The sequence below is a fragment of the Capricornis sumatraensis genome, chromosome 14, assembly GCF_032405125.1.
Source record: "Capricornis sumatraensis isolate serow.1 chromosome 14, serow.2, whole genome shotgun sequence".
NCBI classification, from domain to species: Eukaryota; Metazoa; Chordata; class Mammalia; order Artiodactyla; family Bovidae; genus Capricornis; species Capricornis sumatraensis.
Window position 1 is genome coordinate 86,554,475 of NC_091082.1, and position 22,276 is coordinate 86,576,750.

At 48.6% G+C, this 22,276-nt stretch overlaps 1 protein-coding gene across 4 annotated transcripts in view; it reads left to right on the forward strand.

Annotated features, from left to right (window-relative positions):
• The window catches only part of CAMSAP2 (calmodulin regulated spectrin associated protein family member 2), a 97,148-nt gene that overhangs the window by 42,639 nt on the left and 32,233 nt on the right, over positions 1–22,276 (forward strand). For all 4 annotated transcript variants that reach the window (XM_068986389.1, XM_068986391.1, XM_068986388.1 and 1 more), the window contains exons 3-4: positions 17,168–17,329; positions 20,236–20,319. In XM_068986389.1, the coding sequence (XP_068842490.1) occupies positions 17,168–17,329; positions 20,236–20,319 (246 nt within the window). The remainder of the gene's footprint in view (positions 1–17,167; positions 17,330–20,235; positions 20,320–22,276) is intronic.

Below are 22,276 nucleotides of genomic sequence, written 5' to 3' on the forward strand. Positions count from 1 at the left end.
CGGTGTGCCCAGGCAGCCTGACCCAGAGCCTCCTCCTGAACCAGGGCTCGCGGTGCCTCCGTGCTGCGGAGCCCGGGAGGGTCCACCTAGGGCTGGAGTTGTAGCAGCTCCCTGGCAGGGGGCGGGGGGAGCCTCCGTGAAGCCAGTCAGACAGACTGATTCAGGAGATGCAAGTGGGCAGTAACTGAGAAGGGGAACTGAGTGTTCAAGGCATTCAGATACAGGGCTTGAGAGGACAGGGAGAAACTCATAGTGGAGACTAAGTGAGGTGATGTGCTTACAGCACAAAAGTATCAGTTATCGGACGTCTCTGGTTGTCCACTGGCTAAGACTCAATCCCAGTGCAGAGGGCCCAAGTTCGATCCCTGGTCAAGGAACTAGATCCCACATGCTGCAACTAAGACCTGGAAGAGCCAAATAATTAAAAAAAATAAGAGTATTGATGATCATAATACCAGGTAATCAGTCTCTGAAGAGCTTTATTGGAGCGCTGCTCAGCAGTACTGTTGACACTGTTCACGGGTCCTCGAGGCAGGAACACTGAAGTGCTTGCCATTCCCTTCTCCAGTGGGCCACATTCTGTCAGGCCTCTCCACCATGACCCGCCCGTCTTGGGTCGCCCCACAGGCATGGCTTAGTTTCATTGACTTAGACAAGGGTGTGGACCTAGTGTGATTAGATTGCCCAGTTTTCTGTGAGTATGGTTTCAGTGTGTCTGCCCTCTGATGCTCTCTTGTAACACTTACCATCTTAACTTGGCTTTCTCTTACCTTGAGCAGTATGAAAAGGCAAAATGATAGGATACTGAAAGAGGAACTCCCCAGGTCAGTAGGTGCCCAGTATGCTACCGGAGATCAGTGGAGAAGTAACTCCAGAAAGAATGAAGGGATGGAGCCAAAGCAAAAACAGTACCCAGCTGTGGATGTGACTGGTGATAGAAGCAAGGTCCGATGCTGTAAAGAGCAATATTGCATAGGAACCTGGAATGTCAGGTCCATGAATCAAGGCAAATTGGAAGTGGTCAAACAGGAGGTGGCAAGAGTGAACGTCGACATTCTAGGAATCAGTGAACTAAAATGGACTGGAATGGGTGAATTTAACTCAGATGACCATTATATCTACTACTGCGGGCAGGAATCCCTCAGAAGAAGTGGAGTAGCCATCATGGTCAACAAAAGAGTCCGAAATGCAGTACTTGGATGCAGTCTCAAAAACGACAGAATGATCTCTGTTCGTCTCCAAGGCAAACCATTCAGCATCACGGTAATCCAAGCCTATGCCCCAACCGGTAACGCTGAAGAAGCTGAAGTTGAATGGTTCTATGAAGACCTACAACACCTTTTAGAACTAACACCCCCAAAAGATGTCCTTTTCATTACAGGGGACTGGAATGCAAAAGTAGGAAGTCAAGAAACACCTGGAGTAACAGGCAAATTTAGCCTTGGAATACAGAATGAAGCAAGGCAAAGACTAATAGTTTTGCCAAGAAAATGCGCTGGTCATAGCCAACACCCTCTTCCAACAACACAAGAGAAGACTCTACACATGGACATCACCAGATGGTCAACACCGAAATCAGATTGATTATATTCTCTGCAGCCAAAGATGGAGAAGCTCTATACAGTCAACAAAAACAAGACCAGGAGCTGACTGTGGCTCAGATCATGAACTCCTTATTACCAAATTCAGACTTAAATTGGAGAAAGTAGGGAAAAGCGCTAGACCATTCAGGTATGACCTAAATCAAATCCATTATGATTATACAGTGGAAGTGAGAACTAGATTTAAGGGCCTAGATCTGATAGATAGAGTGCCTGATGAACTATGGAATGAGGTTCATGACATTGTACAGGAGACAGGGATCAAGACCATCCCCATGGAAAAGAAATGCAAAAAAGCAAAATGGCTGCCTGGGGAGGCTTTACAAATAGCTGTGAAAAGAAGAGAAGCAAAAAGCAAAGGAAAAAAGGAAAGATATAAGCATCTGAATGCGGAGTTCCAAGGAATAGCAAGAAGAGATAAGAAAGCCTTCTTTAGCGATCAATGCAAAGAAATAGAGGAAAAGAACAGAATGGGAAAGACTAGAGATCTCTTCAAGAAAATTAGAAATACCAAGGGAACATTTCATGCAAAGATGGGCTCAATAAAGGACAGAAATGGTATGGACCTAACAGAAGCAGAAGATATTAAGAAGAGGTGGCAAGAATACACAGAGGAAGTGTACAAAAAAGATCTTCATGACCCAGATAATCATGATGATGTGATCACTCATCTAGAGCCAGACATCCTGGAATGTGAAGTCAAGTGGGCCTTAGAAAGCATCTCACTATGAACAAAGCTAGTGGAGGTGATGGAATTCCAGTTGAGCTGTTTCAAATCCTGAAAGATGATGCTGTGAAAGTGCTGCACTCAATATGCCAGCACATTTGGAAAACTCAGCAGTGGCCACAGGACTGGAAAAGGTCAGTTTTCATTCCAATTCCAAAGAAAGGCAATGCCAAAGAATGTTCAAACTACTGCACAATTGCACTCATCTCAGACGCTAGTAAAGTAATGCTCAAAATTCTCCAAGCCAGGCTTCAGCAATACATGAACTGTGAACTTCCAGATGTTCAAGCTGGTTTTAGAAAAGGCAGAGGAACCAGAGATCAAATTGCCAACATCCACTGGATCATGGAAAAAGCAAGGGAGTCCCAGAAAAACATCTATTTCTGCTTTATTGACTATGCCAAAGCCTTTGACAGTGTGGATCACAATAAACTGTGGAAAATTCTTCAAGAGATGGGAATACCAGACCACCTGACCTGCCTCTTGAGAAATCTGTATGCAGGTCAGGAAGCAACAGTTAGAACTGGACATGGAACAACAGACTGGTTCCAAATAGGAAAAGGAGTACGTCAAGGCTGTATATTGTCACCCTGCTTATTTAACTTCTATGCAGAGTACATCATGAGAAACGCTGGGCTGGAAGACGCACAAGCTGGAATCAAGACTGGCGGGAGAAATATCAATAACCTCAGATATGCAGATAACACCACCCTTATGGCAGAAAGTGAGGAGGAACTAAAAAGCCTCTTGATGAAAGTGAAAGAGGAGAGTGAAAAAGTTGGCTTAAAGCTCAACATTCAGAAAACGAATATCATGGCATCTGGTCCCATCACTTCATGGCAAATAGATGGGGAAACAGTGGAAGACTTTAATTTGGGGGGGCTCCAAAATCACTGCAGATGGTGATTGCAGCCATAAAATTAAAAGACACTTACTCCTTGGAAGGAAAATTATGACCAACATAGATAGCATATTCAAAAGCAGAGCCATTACTTTGCCGACTAAGGTCCGTCTAGTCAAGGCTGTGGTTTTTCCTGTGGTCATATATGGATGTGAGAGTTGGACTGTGAAGAAGGCTGAGTGCCAAAGAATTGATGCCTTTGAACTATGGTGTTGGAGAAGACTCTTGAGAGTCCCTTGTACTGCAAGGAGATCCAACCAGTCCATTCTGAAGAAGATCAGCCCTGGGATTTCTTTGGAAGGCATGATGCTAAAGCTGAAGCTCCAGTACTTTGGCCACCTCATGTGAAGAGTTGACTCATTGGAAAAGACTCTGATGCTGGGAGGGATTGGGGGCAGGAGAAGAAGGGGACGACCGAGGATGAGATGGCTGAATGGCATCAGTGACTTGATGGACGTGAATATGAGGGAACTCCTGGAGTTGGTGATGGACAGGGAGGCCTGGCGTGCTGCGATTCATCAGGTTGCAAAGAGTCGGACACAACTGAGCAACTGAACTGAACTGGACTGTGCCACGCCAGGCCTCCCTGTCCATCATCAACTCCCCGAGCTTGCTCACACTTAAGTCCATTGGAGTCGGTGATGCCGTCCAACCATCTCATCCTCTCTCATCCCCTTCTCCTCCTACCTTCAGTCTTTCCCAGCATCAGGGTCTTTTCCAGTGAGTCGGTTCTTTGCATCAGGTGGCGAAAGTTTTGGAGTTTCAGCTTCAGCATCAGTCCTTTCAATGAACACTCGGGACTGATTTCCTTTAGGATGGACTGCTTTGATCTCCTTGCTTCAAGGGACTCTCAAGAGTCTTCTCCACACCACAGTTCAAAAGCATCAGTTCTTCGGTGCTCTGCTTTCTTTATGCTCCAACTCTCACCTCCACACATGACCACTGGAAACCACGGCTTTGACTAAATGGACCTTTGTTGGCAAAGTGATGTCTCTGCTTTTTAATATGCTGTCTACGTTGGTCATAGCTTTTCTTCCAAGATGGAATCGTCTTTTAATTTCATGGCTGCAGTCACCATCTGCACTGATTTTGGAGCCCAAGGAAGTAAAGTCTGTCACTGTTTCCACATCTATTTGCCATGGAGTGCCAGATGCCATGATCTTAGTTTTTTGAATGTTGAGTTTTAAGCCAACTTTTTCACTCTCTTTCACTTTCATCAAAAGGCTCTCTAGTTCCTCTTTGCTTTCTGTCATAAGGGTGGTATCATCTGCATATCTGAGGTTATTGATATTTCTCCGAGCAGTCTTGATTCCAGCTTGGGATTCATCCAGCCTGGCATTTCTCATATACTCTGCATATAAGATAAATCAGCAGGGAGACAGTACACAGCCTTGACATACTCCTTTCCCAGTTTGGAACCAGTCTGTTGTTCCATGTCCCGTTCTAACTGTTGCTGCTTGACGTGCATACAGATTTCTCAGGAGGCAGGTCAGGTGGTCTGGTATTCCCATCTCTTGAAGAATTTTCCACAGTTTGTTGTGATCCACACACTCAAAGACTTTGGCCTAGTCAATAAAGCAGAAGTAGATGTTTTTCTGGTATTCTCTTGCTTTTCTGTGATCCAGCAGAGGTTGGCAATTTGATCTGTGGTTTCTCTGCCTTTTCTAAATCCAACTTGAACATCTGGAAGTTCACGGTTCATGTACTGTTGAAGCCTGGCTTGGAGGATAATTTTGAGCATCACTTTGCTAGCATGCGAAATGAGTGTGGGTCTGATAAGACCTTTCTGTATATATTGTTAGTTCTGATCTTGTTAGCTGAAGATGTATGTTGTGGGAGTGCGTCTGGTAAAAGTATATACAGCCTTGATAAGGCTGGCGAGGGGGCACTCTCCCCCTTCTGTCTATGTCAGAAGCTTTCTTTGTCCTTGTTCACTGTAATACAGTTTTCTCCACACAAAAGCTCTGCGTGATGAAGACTGGTCCCTAGTCCCGGAGATAAATTTTCTTTTTCGAAGATCACAAATCCGACATCATTCACCTTAAGCTATCAATGACATCTGCGTAACATTCTTGAAAGCACAGAATTATAAAACCAGAGAACAGATCAGGGTCTGAGGAGACGGAGGGCTGGAGGGAAGTAGACGTGGCTGTAAGAGGCCGTTGTGACGACTTGACTGGATCAGTGTCCATCTCTTGGGGTGACTTTACGGTTGGGAGAGGACTTCATGGCATCTCTGTTAACTCCTTACAGTTGCATGTGAACTTGTAATTATTACTTAGTAAAAAGCTTAATTTACAAAAGCTTGTGGGGAATGGGTTTTTAAGATTGAAAGGAGCAGAGAAGCTCTGTGAGGCAACCTCGGGGTTGTGGGGCCCTGCGCCTGCAGAGCAGGACACGCTAGGCCAGCAGCACGCCTCTGTTTGACTTGGGACTACTTCTGAGACTCTGGCTCCAGTCTCTCCGCTGTGTCAGGAAGGACCCTGCCGTCTGCCCTGCACGTGGTGAGGACTCTCTAGATTGGGCTGGGGAGCGTCTCATACAGCGCTTGACCTGTGATGAGGGGTCGGTAAGCTTTAGCAAGTGTGGTCAGTTTCTATTGTCCCGTTTCTCTTCCGGAGTCTTTCCTAAACTGAATATTAGTGTATGAATTAATTCAAAATAATATATTTAAGTATGTATTGTTCTAAAAGTGTTTAGTAAATGTGTCATAAAGCAGAATAATGACTACAAAGGTAAAGTTTATTGTCACTTCAGATCCTAACATTTCTGTGGCATGACTTGCTTCTGAAAGGGGTGCTGCAGAGAGGCCTGCCTCCTCTGGACGGTGTTCTAACTGGAGAGCACTTATGTCCTTGAGCTCCGTGTACCAGCGGATCGTTACAGGGACTGCTGTGTTTGCTCTGAAACCTCAGCTGAAGGCATTTCATTCTTTAAGATTTTAATGTTGATTTTTGGGGCCTTCCCTGGTAGCTCCGCTGGTAAAGAATCTGCCTGCAATGCAGGAGACCCTGGTTCAGTTCCTCGGTCGGGAAGATCTGCTGGAGAAGGGATAGGCTACCCACCTCAGTATTCATGGGCTTCCCTGGTGGCTCAGCTAGCTGGTAAAACATCTTCCTGCAGTGCGGGAGAGACCTGGGTTCGGTCCCTGGGTTGGGAAGATCCCCTGGAGAAAAGAGCGGCTACCCGCTCCAGTATTCTGGCCTGGAGAATTCCATGGACTCCACAGGTCGCAAAGAATCGGACACAACAGAGCGACTTTCACTTTCACTTGAGACCTCCTCAGTTTCTCTGTTTAATTGTAGCAATAGGGTTGGTAAGCACTGCTTAATTAGAACTCCATGAAGGCCGTACACTCCCCTGTTCCCTTCTGATGACTTGCTTAATGGACAAACAGATATTTGGAATGCTTTCTTTATGAGGTATGGTTTGAGAAGAAAGCCACCAACAATTACTTAGGTGTTAAAAAGGTAAACGGAAACGGCTTATTCTGTGTGTGTATAAGCAGTTCCTGTTTAGGCTGAGTATCACGTGAAGTTTACTGTGCACACAGTATTTTGTGAGATAAAGATACCGATATAAGATCTGTATGTTCATCTTTGGACCTCAGTTGACTTAGGTGTAGCCTGTGCAAGGCTGCATGTGTGAGTGTACTGCCTCAGGTCTGTGGAAAAGGAATATGGTTTTGTTTGCTTCTAAACTGCCTTTTCTTCAGCTTTTCATTCTTCTGGACTTAAAGAATAATTGACACTCAGATGTTCCCACACTCGCTTCTCTCCTCCCTCTTCCTTTCCTAGCTCTCTGTCTGCACACACATACTCTCCTTTCAGCATCTTAGGAAAACGAGGCCATTTTTCTGCATAGCCAGAATACCGTGGGCACGCTGAGAATTTATTTTATTTTTTTTCACGCTGAGAATGTAGATGCAGCTGCACTGCCACTCAGCACGCGGTCTGCAGTCTCATTTCTCCAGCTGTGTGCCCAGAATGTCCTCGTAGCTTCTCTTCAGCCCTTTTCGGATCAGAAGCCAGTCAGAGATCGTCTGCTTCTCTCGTTGGCCTGCCTTTTTTGCTCGTCTGCGTCTAGAACAGTTGCCTCTCCCCCCTTATTTTATTATTAAATCATGACATTAACATTTTTGAGGAATGCAAGCAAGGTGGCTTCTAGAATATACCCTGATCCTGATTTACCTGATTTGTTTCCTCACGATGAGGTTCAGATTGCAGCCTTTGGACATGAATAGGGGTGTGAGTTATGTGACATGAGTAGGTGGTGTGTGTTATATATACATGAATAGGTGTGTGTGTGTGTTACATACATGAATGCTATGACATGAATAGGTGTGTGTGTGTGTGTGTTATATACATGGATGTCGTGACGTGAATAGGTGGTGTGGTATATGACATGAATTCCGTGACATGGGTAGGTGGTGTGTGTTATACACGGGTGGTGCTGAATCAGTCTCCTTGTGTCCCGTCACTGGAGGCTCTGAGGGTGACCACTTTTCCTTTGAAGCCACGGCATCCTGTGGGCTGATGCTTTGGTGTTTATTAGCTCCCCCAGCAGTCTCAGCGTCTCGGGGTGGCCTCTGCCAGAATCAGTGGCTGCACTGGTGGTTGTGATACTGTGATTTAAGAATTCTCTCATCCCTTGTCCATCTGTGGTTGGACAAATGGACTGTGTTGTGTTGTGATTCATTCTTGTCATTAATCTTTTTTATACTCATGTAGGCTTGTGTTTGGCCAGTGGGGGCCCCTTTAGGCCGGTTCCTATATCCATTTGACAGTTTTTAAATCCTTTTTTCTTTCTGACACAACTAGATATTCCAAGCTTTCTTTGTGCTTTTCTTATCTCTGACTTGGAACAAGCCGTTCCAAGAAACCAGGATCTGGATACAGGCCCATTCATCGTGTTCTTGCTTCTAGGCCTTTTCTTCAAGATCCCAAGGGGGCTGCTGAACCCTGATCATGTATGGCCATCCACAGCCATACCACCCTGAACACACCCGATCTTGTCCAAACACACTGCCGTAGACACAGGGCTTCCCGGGTGGCTCAGTGGTGTGGATTCCGCCTGCCAAGCCCTGGGTTTGATCCCTGGGTCGGGAAGATCCCCTAGAGTACGACATGGCAACCCACTCTCGTCTGGAGAATCCACTGGACAGAGGAGCTCTGAGGGCTCCAGTCCCTGGGGTCACACGGAGTCGGACACGACTGAGGAACCGAGGGCTGGAAGGACATCCACATACACGCAGGAGTCCTCAGTCACCCGGAACTGACACGCGGCTTCAGTCTTCCGGCGAGCGCCAGCCGCACGCAGCTCTCGGGGAGGGGGGTAGTCGCGCCACCCCCAGTGCCCCTCCACCGGCCCGAGTCCCCACGCCTCTGCGTCCCCACGCCTCTGCGTCCCCTCGGCGCCGGGCGGTGGCCGAACCCGCACCGGGGCTGGAGCCCGAGCCGCCCTCCGAGTACTGCGGCTGCGCCCGGGCCCGCCTCCGCCCGGCCCGCCCCCTGATGGGATCGGCGGCGGCTCACCGCACTTGCTCACAGGGACACCGCGGGCCTGTCTGGGATGGCGTCGTGGTGTGGAGTCGGGGCTGAACCCCGGCGCTCTTCGTGCTGTCACTGGCGCTGCTGGATCGGAGGAGGTGCAGGCCGGGCTCTGGGAAGCCCCCGTCGGCCTTGGTTGTGGGCGTGATGGCACGGTCAGTCTGCTGTGATGAAGGGCTGTGGAGGCGAGATTCCTGCTAGGAGGCTGGCCTGGGCCCTCTGAGGTTCGGGACCAGGAGATGCATGATTTTCGATGACTGGCCACACTGAGAACCGCCGCTGTAGACTGCTTCCTTTGTTTACCATGTTTATTTGCTGCTGGCGTGCAGTTCCTGTCTGTGTCCACCTGATAGAGCCTAGTTAACATCCGTAACTTGCTGTTTGAGGTTGGTTGGTTGTTTTGAATGATGTGGTTTTTTTAATGTGGACCATTTTTAAAAGTCTCCACTGAATTTGCTACAGTACTGCTTCTGTTTTCCCACACGAAGCATGTGGGATCTTCACTCCTCAACCAGGAATCAGACTCTACCCCTGCGCTGGATGAAGGAGTAACGAGCCCCTGGGCCGCCAGGGAAGTCCCGCTGGAGGCTAAGTGTGGCCCAGAGGAAGGGCTGGAGCCGCTCCGGAGACACCGGGTCTCTCGTCGGTCTGGGACTTGCGTTTTGGAAGACAGCTGGGCTGGGCTGCGTCTTGCATACCTCCCTTTGCAGTAAAGCTTCATCTCAGTTTGGTTCAACGTTATCTTGGAAACAGTTCTCCCGTGGGTGATAATCAGAGTCACCGCATGGGAGTGACTGAGTGGAACCAGCTCACGTGCCCTTACAGACATGGGCTAAAGAGAGCGCCCGGCTGCCCTGGTCTGTGTCACAGGGTATTTGTTCAGTTGAGGCAGAATTAAACGGCCGCTAAGCGGGTGTCATTGTGCTGAGTTACCTCCTGGTGACCCTACTGTTGACCCTTCGCTCTCTCTTCACATGTCTGACTAGGAGGGTCTGGGTGAAATAGTGGCAGTTCAGTGTGGTCACAAGCAAATGCGCATGAAGGGTTCGGCTCTCTTGGACGGGGCCTCCCCCGCCAGGGTTCCAGGTGCGCCTGTGTTCCCCGCGGTGTAGCAGAGCGACCGCCCCCTTTGTGGCTCGTCCAGGTTGGAGGCAGCATCGCTGTCCCTGGGACAGCCCCGATCCTGCTGCAGTTAGAGCTCAGCCCTCTCCGCTCAGTGGTCCGCTCCTTCTGTCCGGGGGCCGCCCAGCGGTCCCCTCCCTCTGTCTGAGGGCTGCTCAGTGGTACCCTGCCTTTGTTTGAAGGCCAATGTGTTTTGCCCCTAGGACTAGCCTACTTTTGATAGGCCAGTTGTTTTTTGTTTCGTTTTAAACTTGTGAGATTTTAGTTTCCTGACCAGGAATTGAACCAGGGCTGTGGACGTGACTGTGCCGAGCTCTGCCTGCTGGCTGCTTGGGGATTCCCACGACAGGCTGAGCTTTTGGTGTGCTAGGATCTTGTCATACAAGAGGACAGACACTATGATTGGAAATAAATTTATTCTGGAAAATTTCTATTCTCATACCAACTATAGCAACCTATGTCTCATTCTAGCTATTAAAATAATTAAGCGTATCTAAGAAAAATCATAAATGATAATCTTTTCAAGTAAACTGTCTATACCTTTTATCCAATGAGCTAGTGCCTTAAGAAAGTGAACATAAATATCTGTGGGAGGAAACTAGAATTAATTTAGCATATTTACATTTATCATCAGCTCATACATAAATATTTCCTACTTAAAGTTATATAGAAAGCAAACTCATGAAAATAAACATTAAATTCACTTTTTAACAATGTCTAAAATACGAGGCTGTCTAGAAAAATCAGTGTCGCTTCACCTTGAAGTCCTTCTAAGGACACTTTGCAAACACATGGATATGGCTAACAGCCTGCCTCAGAGCTGAGGTGGTTTATGGGGTGTTTACATTGGGAAGGAGGCAGGGAAGCGTCGGGAGTTAGTTTGATTAGGGGGCAGCAGCTGCCATGTGACTGCAGTGTGCAGCGTGTGCAGTGCGTGCGTTCCGGGCGTGCCGTGCGCTGGCTTGGGGTACTCAGCGGTGTAAGCACGACCACAGTGCCTGTTAGGACAGTCTCATCAGAAAGCAGCACTGTCTCCCCAGCCCCAGCACTCGCAGCCGCTGACCTGCTCTGTGTCTCTATAGTGGTTCGTTCTGGACGTTTTATATAAATGGAATAAGAGAGTGTGTGCGTGTGTGTTTGTGTGCGCGCGCGCCGCGTGTACCTGGCGCATTTTGCTCAGCATTGTTTACCAGGCTCCCGCGTTTGTCGGTCTTTACCAGGGCACACTCCATTCAGAATATCATAGATGTATCATTTTTGCTTACCCAGTCCGTTGATGGCCGTTTGGCTACTACGGATAATGCTGCTGTGGATGTTTGTGCAGAGCCTTTGTGTGGACGCGCCTCGTTCCTCGTCCGGCGCGCGGCGGGGTTGCCGGGCCGCCACTCGCACGGCGGCTGCGGCTGCGCGTGTGGCGCCCCGGCCGCGGAGCGCGAGGGCTCCTGCCGCCCCACGTCCTCGCCGGAGGCTGCTGTCGTCTGACTTTGTAATTACAGCCTTCCTGGTGGGAAGTGGTATCTCAGTAGGGCTTTAAGTGCTGTTTTCCTTGTGTCTCTGTGTAAGTCAAGGATAAATGAAAATTATGGTAAACTTGTTTATATAAATAAGCGACGTGTAAAGCTTCATTTTCTGAATGGGACTTGGCTTTGACGCCCTGGTGTGGCGTGCGGAGGCTGCCGCGCGCCGGCTCGAGAGCGGGCCGTGCCGGGTCTCCGTGTGCCTGCGGCTCTGTTGAGCCTGCCCGCCCCCGTGTCCCTGCAGGGGCGTGGACTCCGGGCCCTGGCGCTGCGCCACGGGCCGGAGTTCAGGTCAGGAAACACCTTCTTAGTCCTGTAGCTACACCTGATAAAGGCTGTCAAAAGCCGTGAAGTAGTAGAACTTGGGTCTCATTAATCTGTGAGGCTCATTAATAACCAGTGCTCTTAATTCAGCGGCCTTAACCTTCATTTCTGATACACGCACGTGACTGGTTTTTGTCCGGACTCCACTGGTCGGAGGTCACGTGACCCTGTAACCCAGCTCTGGAAGCTGCTAGCGAGTCGGTGCGCTGCGGGCCTCCTGTCCTCGCCTTTCACGGAGACGCAGGAGGCGCCTGCCTTCCCTTCCGTAACCGGCCTTCCTGCCGCGGCTCCCGGGCGGGCTCTGTGCTGCCACCTGGTGGCCCCTCCGGCCGCGCCCAGAGGTCCGCAGGCTGCGGGCCGGCGCCTGGGCGCTGAGCCAGACGGCAGGGCGCCCCCTGGCGCTCTCACGCGCGCCGGCGGTTCCCTGCTCTGACCTGCGCAGGTTCGGCGACAGTGCGTCTCAGCGCCGCTGGAAACGCTGTCTGGGGAGCCACTCTCGGTGAGGGCTGCTGCTGTTGCTATTTGACCTTAATTCTTGGGGTGGAAAATGGAATGTGTGTATTTAGAGACATAAATCAGTCCAGATGGGTAGCCTACCGTTCACTTTTCACTGTTAATCTTTTCTAGCTTCATCGTGTATACAGTTTCTGTTAAACATGATTTTTAAATTCTCCACATATTATAGAGTTAAGGGGTAAAAAAAATCATGCTCAGATTTGAAGTTTCTTAGTTTAAAAGTGGGTGAACATCTTATGGAAATATCTGTAAACAAAGTAGTGGAATTTTTTTTAATTTGTTCTTGAATTTAGGAATATTTTGAAGTAATCAGTGAGATGAAGTTTGTTCTGAAAATATATTACTGATTATACTTCTGTGTAATGATCTGCATATTGTTATAAGGTCGTTTCTAAGCAAGTTTTACTTTTATTCTTTTCCTTTCTCTTCCTGTCTTACGTGTATTACGGGTGTATTCAAGATGTGTGTGCACACACTCGTGTGTCTGCCCATGTGCGTGCGTGTCTTGTGAACATCATCACAGCGTGCTGCTGCCCTTTGCACTCAGCATCGTGTGGAGCGCGTTTTCTCCTGCTGTTAAGTAGCTCAGGAGGGCGTGCACTCTTCCTTGTGGCTGTACCATTGCTTCCTTTCTTCTTGCCTGTGATTGAGTAACGGTCAGTCTCATTCACGCAGCTCTTTTTCCCTCTCTTAAACTCTTATCTGTGGAGTAAATTGCCAAGAGAAACAGTCTTAGTGAAGAGGACGTGAATGGCTTTACAGCTCTCAAGATGTTTTTCCACGTTTTTGTTCAGAAGAGTTATGCTTTAGAATGCTGTCACGTGCTCCTACTCAGGGCTTCCCTCTTAACCCTCGTGCTGGGAGCAGAGGTGAGAGAGACGGGACCTGCTCCCTGGCGCTCAGGTGAATGGAGAGGACACGTAAACCCCTGCGTGAAGGGCGCACGGGGTGGACACCGAGTCCCCCTGAGTCTGAGGGAAGACCCAGGGTCCCCGGACAGTAGCAGCCTGAAAGGGAGGCAGAGTGTGGGAAAGCACGACTTGAAGCTGGAACGGTCATGCTTGCGCTGCTTTCCTGCATCTGATGTCTGCCTAGCATTTCCAGAGCATTTTTCTTGCCTGACTAGCTGACTCAGTCTCTGCCAACTGCATGACGCAGCAGAAGGAGCGCACGGATTGGGACCGACCATTTGCTTTTCGGAGCTTCAGCTTCCTCACGTGAAGAGCGTGAGTGATGCTTCCTTCTGAGCTTTAAGGGTGAAAAAAGGTGTGTGTTATCTCCAGTCTTATTTCAGGACAGATTTGAAATGGAAGAGCTGGTATGTCAGTAAAAAGCACTCAGCACAGCATCTGAGTCACCACTGGTTTTCTGATGGCCGTCATCAAGCATGCAGCTTCGGACAGGCCCCTGCCCTCCTGTCAACACTGCTGAGTGTTCAGTGCCCTGGTCCCCACCTCCGAGTCAAACCTAGGTCCTAACCTCCAGAGTCGAGCTCGCGCTTCCCTCATTACAGTGAGCGGTAGGTCAGCTCCTTTCCTTCCTTCAGCCCCTGTTTGTTGCCAGGCGCTGTGTCTGGTGCAGGGAATGCGAAGGTACCTCCGAAGATGCCCTTGCCCTTGGGGTCTCACTGTCTCACCAGGGAGCCAGTGCCCATCCTGCGGCCAGCCAGCCTGTGGTCCTCAGCCAGCTGCCCACTAGCCTCATCTGAGGGGCTGTGTGAAGACGCCGTGGCCTGTGGCCCCTTCAGGCAGTGGGTCAGGACACAGCACACGCGCCACTGAGTCTGTTGTGCTCATCATTTCACAGGGTCGCGTGTCCAGTCTCAAGCTCACACACTGTGCTGTGTCAGTAACATCTCAGTGAAACTGGAAAAGAAGCAGATTTCATGCGCGTGCGAACAGCACTCTGTGGGGACCTGGCCTCCCTCTATGGGAAGAGCGAGCTGGAAAGGGGGTCAGAGGGCGACACTCAGACCAGCAGCAGGACGTGCCTGCACGTGGGGGTGCGGGAGGCCGCCTGGCGTGGGGAGAGCGGAGCTCTGCCGTGGCTGCTCCAAAGGGAGAGATGCAGGCTGTGAAGCTGGACTGAGAGGTGGAGCCAGCTAGTCAAGCGTGCTCCCCTTTTTAAGGAGTTTAGACTTCACAGTGCAGAAGATGAGGCCGACTTTATGGGAGCGTGAGATGGTGGCATCTCTGATTTGGAAACATAACTAGTCCCCAGTTTATAACATCTTCAGAAGTCACTCCACATGGATTTAGGGTAATATTAAAATAAAAAGCGTAGTATTCTTATATTCTTGGGGGGTGTGGAGCCTTCTGTAACCTTGGGAGGAATTGCAGGCATTGAAGAGAACATTAAGATTAGCAGGCTTCACCAAGCAAATACTCAATACTTAGACCTTCTCTGCAATATAATATTCAGTTCAGTCAGTTCAGTCACTCAGTCGTGTCCAATTCTTTGTGACCCCATGGACGGCAGCACGCCAGGCTTCCCTGTCCATCACCAACTCCCGGAGCTTGCTCAAACTCATGTCCATTGAGTCAGTGATGCCATCCAACCATCTCATCCTCTCTCGTCCCCTTCTCCTCCTACCTTCAGTCTTTCCCAGCATCAGAGTCTTTTCCAGTGAGTCAGTTCTTCACATCAGATGGTCAAAGTATTGGAGCTTCAAGCATCAGTCTTTCCAATGAATATTCAGGATTGATTTCCTTTAGGATTGACTGGTTTGATTTCCTTGCAATCCAAGAGACTCTCAAGAGTCTTCTCCAACACCGCAGTTCAAAAGCATCAATTCTTTGGTGCTCTGCTTTCTTTATGGTCCAACTCTCACATCCATACATGACTACTAGAAAAACCATAGCTTAGACTAGACCTTTGTCAGCAAAGTCATGTCTCTGCTTTTTAATATGCTGTGTAGGTTGGTCATAGCTTTTCTTCCAAGGAGTAACTGTCTTTCAGTTTCATGGCTGCAGTCACCGTCTGCAGTGGTTTTTGAGCTCAAGGAAATAAAGTCTGCCACTGTTTCCATGTTTCCCCGTCTATTTGCCATGAAGTGATGGGACCGGATGCCATGAAGTGATGGGACCGGATGCCATGATCTTCATTTTTTGAATGTTGAGTTTTAACCCAGCTTTTCCACTCTCCTCTTTCACTTTCTTCAAGAGGCCCTTTAGTTCCTCTTTGCTTTCTGCCATAAGGGTGGTGTCATCTGAATATATGAGATTATTGATATTTCTCCCGGCAGTCTTGATTCCAGCTTATGCTTCATCCAGTCCAGCGTCTCTCATGATGTACTCTGCATATAAGTTAAATAAGCAGAGTGATATTATTCATCCTTGACATACTCTTCCCAGTTTGAAACCAATCTGTTGTTCCATGTCTGGTTCTAACTGTTGCTTCTGGGTGTGCATACAGATTTCTCAGGAGGTAGATAAGGTGGTCTGGTATTCCCATCTCTTGAAGAATTTTCCAGTTTGTTGTGATCCACACAGTCAAAGGCTTTAGCGTAGTCAGTGTAGCAGAAGTAGATGTTTTTCTGGAATTCTCTTGCTTTTTCTGTGATGCAACGGATGTTGGCAATTTGATCTCTGGTTCCTAATATAATATTACATTCCAAATGAAGTAGACAGTCCAAAGATAAGCTGGAAAACGGTATTTGATGATGAAATGACACCTAATATATAATGAAATCTTACAAATCAAGAAATAAAAAAGGAAAGGTGATCATCTCACAGAGAAATGTAAGCCAGAGATATGAGCCAGCAGTTTTCTGAGGGAAAAATACAAATATTTGCTAGACATATGAAAATATGCCCATCGTCATTAATCAGAGAAATGTGCAGTCTGAACAAGGGAAGGTTTTTAACTTCCAGACTGGATAACAGATGATGAAAAGTGCATGATGTCTAATATGGACCAAAAATGTGGGGAAACAGGCACCCTTGGCAACACTGCGGGGGCGGGGGTTGTGGGATGGAAGCTGCCCCACCCTTCTAATGGGCAGATCGGTGACGGTTTCTCAGAACTGCACATGTGGCTGCCCTTGGGCCCAGCAGCCCCACAGTGACAGTCCTCCCTGGAGAAATGCAGGGTGGTGGTGTGTTTACAGCGCCACAGGGCAGGAGGCAGTGCGAGTGTCTACTCCGGGGCGGCGGGGAGTACAGTGTTTGGTGAGAATACGTTCCAAACCATGGACGCTGTTTGGGGAGCAGGAGAGCGACAGGGTGCTTTCGACTAAGAACTTCCTAATGTTGGGAAATTTTAAGAACCCGCGCCCCGCCCCCCGCCTTCCGCCACCGTGGTGTAACATTTCTGTGTGAAACTATCTCTCGTGAAAAACAGCAGCAAAGGAAAGCAGTCCTATGATGGGTGCAGAGGGTGGGGAAGAAGCTGCAGCCAGGAAAAGCAGAGGGTTGCTGGCCTTGTTCAGGGGTGAGAAGTGGTGGAGTCTGAGCTGGAATGGAGGTGAGCAGACCAGGAGGCTGGACTCGAGGGACAGTTCAGGAGTGGAGTCTGTGCATGGCTCCCTGTGGACGAGAGGAGAGAGCTTGCTCAGAGATGACGCTGAAGTCTGCAGTCGTTTCGTTGAGTAAATGACCGTGACCTTCTCAAAACCAGGAAAAGCAGGACAAGGAGCCTCCTCTGAGTAGGAGATGATGAGCATCTTGAATGGAGATCCTCGGTGAGCATCTGAGTGATAAACTGGTTGGGCTACCTGAGCTCATCCCGGCCTGTGGGTACCATTTATGCTCTCTTATCAAGGCTTATTGTTCCTAACCTTTCGTTCCGCTCCCGTCTGTTGGGCAGTGGTAGTGACACTTAACAGTGTGAAAGCAGCCATCTCTCAGTGGGATGCTGAAAGCAGTCGTCTCTCAGTGGGATGCTGACGGTCGTTCTCCGTCTGCCTCCAGAGTGCGCACCTGGCCATGATCGACACCCTCATGATGGCTTACACCGTGGAGATGGTCAGCGTGGAGAAGGTGGCCGCCTGCGCGCAGCAGTACTCGGCCTTCTTCCAGGCCACAGACCTGCCCTACGACATCGAGGACGCCGTCACGTACTGGATCAACAAGGTGGGTGCGCCCCTGGGTAGCAGCGGTCTTAGAGCCATGGACGCCGTGCCTCCCTGCTCTGCGCTGAAAGTCTGCTCCCACAGAGCTGGCTGTGACATCGTGACCCCGAGTGTGCTGCTGTTCGGAGGTCCTGAAGGCTGGCCCTCAAGTGGGAGCGGGGTTGCTCTCTTCATGAGAGACCCCAGAGCGCCCCTCACCCCTTCTGAGGAAGAGGGGCCAGGCTCGCCAGGCCCAGTCTGCTGGCGCCTTGGACTTCCCAGCCTCTGGAACCCAAGAAATAGGTTTCCGTTGCTCACAGGCCACCTGCCTCTGGTGGTGTTGTTGTAGCCGCCTGATCAGACTAAGACAGACTCCATGACTCTCTTGTTTTAAGTCAAAATGAGAATTAAAGTCACGCAGCCTTAACAGCTCCCATTCCCTTTAGACTTAAAGTTGAAATGGTGGAGAGAGCTTTCATGTATTCCGCAATATCCATAGTTACAGTCTATGATGAACCGAGTTGATATCAGACTAGTACAAAATTCAGAGCACTCCCAAGCAGGGAATGTACTCTGTGGGTGCTCCGTAAACTTTTTTTGCATGCAGGAATGAAATAAGTTTCTCATATTGCCAATTAGATGATTTTTAGGTTTGCTTGAGTGACATGTGAAGACCGTAAATAAATAATGTAGTTAGAAAGGCTTGTGCCATAAAGCTGAGCCTTAGAGAAGGAAAGGGAAGCTGGCAGGTGGCAGACCTGAGTTGGCCTGCAGGCCTCGCTGGCCTCTCGTTGGCTTCCAGGCCTCGAGGCAGTTGGATGAGGCCGTGGCTCTGCCGGTTCCGGGAAGCTGGGACCCTGACCTCAGTGCAGACCACAGTGAGCTCGTGCCCTCAGTGGAAGTGAGCACGTCGACCATGGTGGGTCTGAAGCAAATTTTCAGCCCTGCCCACACTCACCGGATCACTGGGGACCATCTCAGCGCCGTCATCCCCCAAACCACGCATGGAGTAGGTTTCCTTCAAACTGGCAACCGAGGCTCACGGATACCAACAAATTATTAAAGTCCTAGCTTGTAAATGGGGGATTCTGAGTCAGAGCCAGCTCATTTCTGCTTCTGCCGTCTCTCAGGAAGAGTGTTTTACACAGCTGAGTGAGTCGATGCTCTGAGATCTGGCATGCAGTAGCCTCATACACCAAAGCAAGTCTGTGTGTTGTTAATTCCTTGTAACGCTTCGGGTAGAGTCATGGGTAGAGAAGACTGTTAGTAACTGTTAACCAAGTTTCAGTTCAGTTCAGTCACTCAGTCGTGTCCGACTCTTTGCAACCCCATGAATTGCAGCACGCCAGGCCTCCCTGTCCATCACCAACTCCCGGAGTTCACTCAAGCTCATGTCCATTGAGTCGGTGATGCCATCCAGCCATCTCAGCCTCTGTCATTCCCTTCTCCTTCTGCCCCCAATCCCTCCCAGCATTAGGGTCTTTTCCAATGAGTCAACTCTTTGCATCAGGTGGCCAAAGTATTGGAGTTTCAGCCTCAGCATCAGTCCTTCCAATGAACACCCAGGACTGATCTCCTCCAGAATGGACTGGTTGGATCTCCTTGCAGTTCAAGGGACTTTCAAGAGTCTTCAACACCACAGTTCAAACGCATCCATTCTTTGGTGCTCAGCTTTCTTCACAGTCCAACTCTCACATCCATACACGACCACAGGAAAAACCATAGCCTTGACTAGATGCACCTCTATTGGCAAAGTAATGTCTCTGCTCTTGAATATGCTGTCTAGGTTGTTCATAACTTTCCTTCCAAAGAGGAAGCGACTTTTAATTTCATGGCTGCAGTCACCATCTGCAGTGATTTTGGAGCCCCCAAAAGTAAAAGTCTGACACTGTTTCCACTGATTGCCCGTCTATTTCCCATGGAGTGATGGGACCAAGTCACCATAAATTAAAACCCGTCAGTCCTTCTTTTAAGCACAGAACTGAATTTCAAGCAGCAGAATTTAAAAACCTGCTGATTTAGTTACAGTGGTTGACAGTGGCATTCACATTTTCTAGATTGCCATTATCAGTTAATTTGAGCCTTTATTTATTGTTGTTGGAATGACCGTAACATCAGTAACTCAAAATCCAAAATTATCTAAACTATTCTCAAGAAATACTTTATGTACTCAACAGATTGTTTCTTAGTAATCTTGAATCATAGGCTGTGGGAGCAAATCTGATAAGTTAGACCGTCTCCTTGAGAAGTTCCTATATACAGAAGTTTTTCATGTATTTTAACTGTGACCTGTGACCACTCTAAACCCCACTAATGATCCAGGGACATGCCTAGGAAATCACAGGTTAAGAATTTAATCCAAACAAAGTGTTTTCTACTGATAATGAAAACATTAATTTTGAGGAAAATAGTTTTCACTTATTAGCCCTAAAAGAGATTGTGAAAATTTTTACAGAAAAATACTTGTCTTGTTTCCTAAGCAAAAGGAGAAGAGGGCAGGAGAGGATGAGATGGTTGGATGGCATCATCAATTCCATGCACATGAGTTTGAGCAAACTCCAGGAGATGGTGAAGGACAGAGAAGCCTGGCGTGCTGCGGTCCATGGGGTCGCAGAGAGTCAGGCGTGGCTGAGTGACTAAGCAACGGCGAGCATCAGCGCTGAGGTTGGCAAGTGCCTTTCTCCTGGGCGCTCCAGCTGGCCCCTGACATGTAGTAGGTACTCAACAAGTATTTGGTAAAGTAATGAATTAATTTAAACACCTGTAAATACTGTAAAATACTTTTTTCTGGTTGAGAAAATGAAGTTCTGTTCATTTGAGTGGCACTGATATTTGACATCAGAGACCTGAACACAGGCATTTTAAGGTACGTGTAATTTTATTGTTATATTTGACTATAAATTAAAATTAATGTTTTTATATTTTAAGGTAAATGAACATTTGAAGGATATAATGGAACAAGAACAGAAATTGAAAGACCATCACGCAGTGGAAACTCTAGGAGGTCAAAAGGTACATACATGTTCCTAAGGGGGAAAAAGTGCCTTTATGAGAGCCTGTGTTCACAGGTGTGTGCTGTTTGGGGAAATGTTCATGGCTGTGCTCATCAGATCATTTTTGGTGGTCTTAACTGTGCCCTAGGGAGCCTTGCCGTGACTGCCAGGCAAGCAGAAGTGCAGAATGGAGGTCAGCTGGATGATGGTGTTTAGGGAAGATTGTTAATGATTAGAGCTCAATTTCTGAGGTTCTTTTGGCAAAAATAATGGTTCTGCCTTTGTTTGGTAGAGTTATGAAACAAGAAAACAGTTTCCAATGTATCAGCCTTATAATGACTTGTAATAAGACCAGCCTCTAAAATTATTCTGGGAATTGTAAGCTGTAACATGGTTATTCTGTGAAGGAAGAAGAAACACTGATGTGGATTTATTATTTAAAAATTCTTGAATAGGCTTTTAGAGGTTTCTTCTCTGAAGACTTGTGTGTTTGTTGTGTACTGAAACCTAAAGTATATTTCCTGCAATATAGTATATCTTACACTTTCTAAAATATGTTATAGGGAGAGCCCTTGAAACTCAGTGTCCAGCATTTCAGTTGAGGTATAAGAAGTTCTGTTACTCAGAGACTTCATTTTCCATTTGGGTTATTTTGAGCATCTTCAGTATTATGCTGCACTTCTCTTCATTTTGGACAAAGGCTGCTGGCCGCTGATGCTCCGTAACAGGAGGGGCAGGGAGGGCCGGTTTGTGTGTAACCAGCCTTGCTAGGAAGGTTCTGCCAAAGACCAGCAGCCTTGCCTGAATTTGGTGTTGGGATCGCCCTGGCCCGCTCTCGGCCTCCTGCTCCTGCGGCCGACCTTTCCCCAGTGGAGGTGGGGCCCCCCGCTGCCTTCCCCAGCCCAGCCCGGCCAGGTCCCCAGCCCTTTCCCTTACTGCCCCCGTGCTCTCTCCTTCCCTCAGGAGTAGAAACCCTGGCCTTGGAGACAGATCTACTTCTGCCTGCTGTCTTGCTCCTGGCTCTGATCAGCATCATCCCGAGTCCCAGGGCTCCCGTGGAGACCCATTGGTCACGTGCCGTGGCTTGGTGCTGTAGTGCTGCACGCACGTTATGAGCTACACGGCTTTCTGTGATCACAGAGGATCCAGTAAACGTCGTTTCTGTGGAAACAATGCTCTGTGTTCCGGTCAGCTGCAGATGGAGGTGGTGTTCAGTCGCTAAGTCATGTCCTACTCTGTGACCCGGTGAGCTGCAGCACGCCGAGCTTTCCTGCCCTTCGCTGGCCTCTGAGAAAGGCAAACTGTGTGGGGTCCATACACAGCTGGGCACCGCTCTGACTTCCCGGCGCTTGGTCCCGTGGAGCTGCACTTGCACACTTCACAGCCAGGATTTGTTGAGCGAGTGAGCGAGTGAACCGGTGCAGCTCACTTAGGCATCTGGCTTACTGCGCGTTCTTACTCAGCACGAGCACAGCGTTTCTGCCTCCATTTCCTTTTCTTGCCTTTTATTTTTATGTTAATTTTTTACTGAAGTTGATTTACAGTGTTGTGTTAAATCCTGCTGTACAGCATGGTGACTCCGTCATACACACGCACACGCTTTTTCTATTACTTCCATTATGGTTCATCACAGGATCTTGCATACTCAGGCCCCTGTGCTGTGCAGGAGGACCTTGTTCCTCCCCATCCTGCCTGTGACAGTCTGCATCTGCCAACCCAGACCCCTAGGCCACCCCTCCGCCCCCCATCCCCTTGGCAACCACAGGTTAGTTCTCTGTGTCTGTGAGTCCGTTTCTGCTTCATAGATTGATTTGTGCCGTGTGTTAGGTTCAGTACCTTCATTTTCAAATGAATTTTATCCTTGTTCCCATTGTTAAGATGTGTGGGAAGCCGTTCATTTCGCGCGTCTTACCGCACAGGTGTCATGAGGAAACACATGGCCAAACGCAGATGCGGTTAGGGAGTCTTGCTCTTAC